The sequence below is a fragment of the Morone saxatilis genome, unplaced genomic scaffold, assembly GCF_004916995.1.
Source record: "Morone saxatilis isolate NCDOM2014 unplaced genomic scaffold, NCSU_SB_2.0 Contig24, whole genome shotgun sequence".
In the NCBI taxonomy this organism is placed as follows: Eukaryota; Metazoa; Chordata; class Actinopteri; family Moronidae; genus Morone; species Morone saxatilis.
In genome coordinates this window covers 26635226-26639375 of record NW_023339807.1, presented here as the reverse complement: position 1 = coordinate 26639375, position 4150 = coordinate 26635226, and the positions used below count along the sequence as shown (strand labels likewise).

The 4150-nt window shown below is 33.3% G+C and overlaps 2 protein-coding genes across 2 annotated transcripts in view; one reads left to right on the top strand and one right to left on the bottom strand.

Moving 5' to 3' along the window:
• The window catches only part of LOC118336472, a 744338-nt gene that overhangs the window by 18804 nt on the left and 721384 nt on the right, over nucleotides 1-4150 (bottom strand). The window lies entirely within an intron of this gene.
• Nucleotides 1820-2457, top strand: LOC118336492 (stonustoxin subunit beta-like; the record flags this gene model as incomplete). Its single annotated transcript, XM_035673160.1, is given in 1 exon segment — nucleotides 1820-2457. A coding segment is annotated over 1 exon segment (93 nt), but the record flags the coding sequence as incomplete, so codon positions are not given.

The following is a 4150-nucleotide window of genomic DNA, read 5'->3' as shown; positions in this document are numbered from 1 at the left end:
GAATATGTCTTACTTATCACCATAGCTGTTGACACATTGCTAATTGTCATAATTGCTTATTGTCGTTTATAGTTACTAAGATATTAGAAATGTTTCTTATGCAGTAGCCATACATTGTAATTATATTTTACTGTATTTTACTCATTTATGTGGTGTTACTGAGCTGCGACATACTAGACCTTCATAAGATGATATCCAAAAGGTCTAGTACCGAGTAGTTATATTTGCCGGTATGCGTGAGAAATTGGTGAAATTGCGACTTTAAATGTGACCTGCAGAAACGCTGTATATTTTAATTCTATGGCTTCAGTAGGTGGTTGTTAGATAGTTTATTGCTCTAAGTTGTTCAAATAAATGCTAAGTTGAAGCTAGTTGGTTGCTAAAGTAAGTGCTGAGTTGGTACATTGAGGTGTTATTAGGGGGCTTTAGGGATGGTGTTCAGGTTGGTTGGTAAGTGATTGAGGGAGAAATCCACAGTTTAGTCTGGTAATTGCCAGAGGAGAAAGTTAAATTCTTGATCAATTTATTTTCAATCATATTTAACAGAAATGTTACATTCGTGTATATTTGGCTTATTTTTTGTGTTTTCAGTTTGAGTGATTTCTTATTTTATTCTTTTATTTATTCATCTTTTATTTATATATTGCTTTAAAAGTGGATAGAGTCCACACCACAACTATTAAATGCTTATATAATATCATTTCTGGCTGCAAATTACACATAAAAACATAATTTTTCATTACTGATGCTTACTCAACTCTTGAGTGTTGATTTAGGGCACAATTAATCGCAATATTATCCAAATCGCAATATGGCCAAATTACACAAAGCTATAATTTTTTGATAAAGGTGAAAAGTGCGATATTGTGTTGTGTAATATGATGTTTTTACCGTTGTTCATTAACCGTTCTCAGTAAACTGGTAAAGCTAAAGGTCATCAAAATGATTATGTTTCTACTGTTTAATATTTGTTTTTTGTTATGTATATTTCTTTTTGCCATTATTACAGCTGGAAATAGACAAGAGTGGGAGCTGACATTGCACAACCCTACCTAAGTTACTTTTCTAAATATATTATTATATATTTTGTAGTTAATTATATATATATTATATACTTGTACTTTCCAACCTTCTCCTGTTCTTGTTGTTCCTCCCATAAAATGTAGCTTAATTAAAATGTTTGCTGTTTTCATTTATGCCTATTGGTAATATTCAAAGTTTTAATGTATACTTTTAATGAAATTACGCTGATGGAATAAAAATTACAGTTTAATAACACAGAAAGATTATAGAAACGTTCTTAATGGTGCCACCAGATGGCGCCAGAGTCACAATTTTAATATTTTGCTCATGATGACAAATATTTTAAAATATTTTTAAATAAGTTACCCAGAACCCAAAGTTTTATCTCCTGTGTGAACAACAGTTAAAACAAGATTTGAGTTATTTAAATTATTTAATTTAGAATGAGGTGAAAAGATGTGATATTTGTACATGGTAAATAATCCAATTCTCTGTTGATCTACTGCAGTTAATCCTGTATATTTACCAACCTGTAATTTTTAGGATTACTGATTGTTTTTATACTCTTTTTATATCTGTTTGCATTGGTCTATATTGAATAAAAACAAAAAGTTGAATAAAAGTAACTTAGTTTAATATTATTGGATGGACCTTTGAATTTGTTGGGTTGAATTTACTATTATTTCTGTTTTTTCTTATTTTTATCTTTTATTTTTAAAGATTATCTTTCATTTTCATACTTCTAACAGAATACTTTAATCTTGATATTATTTATTATTTGTATTATTTGTTCATTAGATTCACTGAGCCTCTCTACCCAGTTTTCAGGGTGTGGGTGAAGGGCTCCTCAGTGAGTGTGTCAGGTGTAAGAACTGAAAGAAAAGACTGAACGAGAGATGCACTCTATTCACCGATGATTGGTCTTCTTCTGATCAAAGCAATCAGTGATCAGTTGGAGGTCTTTCAACCTTTTTACCATTCATATGGAACTGTATTAAGTTCTTTAAATTCAGAGAAAACAACTGAAAACTATTTGAACTTTACATAACTGTCCTCTGTCCAGTGTCGCCGCACCTGAAATCTTGAATTAAAATGGCAAAAAAGACTTTATCTGGCGAGCAGTAGCTGTGGAGATCGGTTCTTTAGGTGAGTTTAAATAGTGTCCGCACATGATTTTATGTATCATGGTAGATTATGTACATATACGTATATATATATTTCAGAATGGAAAAGTGAACAGTTGAAGCCAAGTGAAATAATGAATTAGTTTTTATTATTAATGAGGGTTCAACATGTTTTTGTTTGTTTGTGTTTTAACTTTCCTGGTCAGGTACATGTGGAAGAAATCTACTTGCTGTTAACTTGCTGCTATACAAATTGTTTTACATATTAGCCCTCTTCACTGCCATTCTTCACCTTCTTTGATGATAATAAAAGAGTTATTAACTGAAGTTTGCTCCTTGATTTAAACCTCTGACCATTTATACATTTTCTTCTGCTACCAAATTAATAAAATACTGTTGGACATTTGAGGGTCTAAAGTTTTCTTTTTCTTTTTCTTTGCGTAAAAGTACAGTACAGTTTGCAGTATTTACTGTCCCACTCCTGTTCTAAGGCCGTTGTTTTAACAATCTAAATGGAAGGAGTCTGTTTGTTTTATCCTTATCATTTAAGTTGTTCTAGATCTGTGGTGCTCTCTAATATTGAGAGAGCTACAAGCAGCAATAGGCCCGAACACAATGATCAGTCATTTAATCAACTAGTCAGTCGAGAGGTTTATGAACAGCAGTTGTGATAATCACTTAACTGCTGAGTTTGTTTAACAAGCAAACGTGTCAGAAACTCTGCTTGTAGTTTCTGTAATTAGTTTCTTTTCATCTGACCTGAATAACTTTTGGTTTTGGACTCTTGGTCGGATGAAACAAGACCTTTTTGAACACTGAGACTGTGGGAAGCTTTCATTGGTTTGTGGGTGTGCCAGGTCCCTTCAGTCAAAGTCAAACTGTCTAAGTTCATGGGAACACAGAGAATTATGGGATATTTGTATAGAAACGGGCTGAAATCTGCACTCAGTTGAGCCGACACTGTTTTGAGAATTTTTGTAGTTGCTGTTGTTCTCCAGCTGGATGGATCTCTTCATGAGGAAGTAACACTCAGAAGTAAACAATGAAAAAGGAAACTACAGGACTACAGAAACAAAGTTTATCTTACAGACCTGAAGAATGTGGATTCCCTCTGTGCCAACAATGATGGACACTCAGATTTATTTACAGACGTCGTCGATCAGCAGAAAATCTGAATTAAGTTTTTACACATACAAGGAATTTGTCTTGGTGCATAAAATATACAAATCACACAAAATAGACTTTTAAAATATAAATAAATGAAGATAGGAAAAATGTACAGGAAATGGGAGTGCATTAATGTAATATACAGGGTGGGTATTAAGAGTCAGTGTCAGTGGGTGTTATTGAGACCAGCTGCAGACAGAAAGAAACTGTTGTGGCGTGAGGTTTTGGTCCTTACAGCCTCCTGCTGCTCATGCTTTTTTCAGTTTCAGGTTCAATAGTTGATTTAGAAAATAATTGCCAATAATCGCCTATTAGCAGGTTTCCCACGCAGCCTGGAAACTAGTTTTCTACTCATGGAAACACCTGGAAATGGGTTAAAATGTTAATAATATTAATAAACGATATACATATTGTTGCAGTGGTTGATAAATATGTGCACAGTGATGTTAACTGTCCGTGCAACAAACACTAACTTTCTCGAAGATGAATTTTCTGTAAAATAAAATAAATTCTTCTTGATTCCAGCTGTTATTTAAAGGCTGCAGCCAAATTAATGTAATGTGATGTGAGCGTTTGTAAGAGAAATTAGAAAAACTAATGATGAATGATTTGTTAAAAAGAGCGGGGACTGTGTGTCAGTTGGGGTTGTGGCTGTTGAACACAAACTGGGGCGTTTAAGTAAGTGGTTACTCTGTTGTTCCACTTTTAGCACACACTGATACTTTGTACACTTCCTGTTTATTTCTCTTGCAGCCTTGTTGTTGTTTAGAGGAGAGCAGTGATGTAGTGTCAGCAGATTAATTTCTCTTTTATTTGTTCTTCATGTGTCTTTAAAT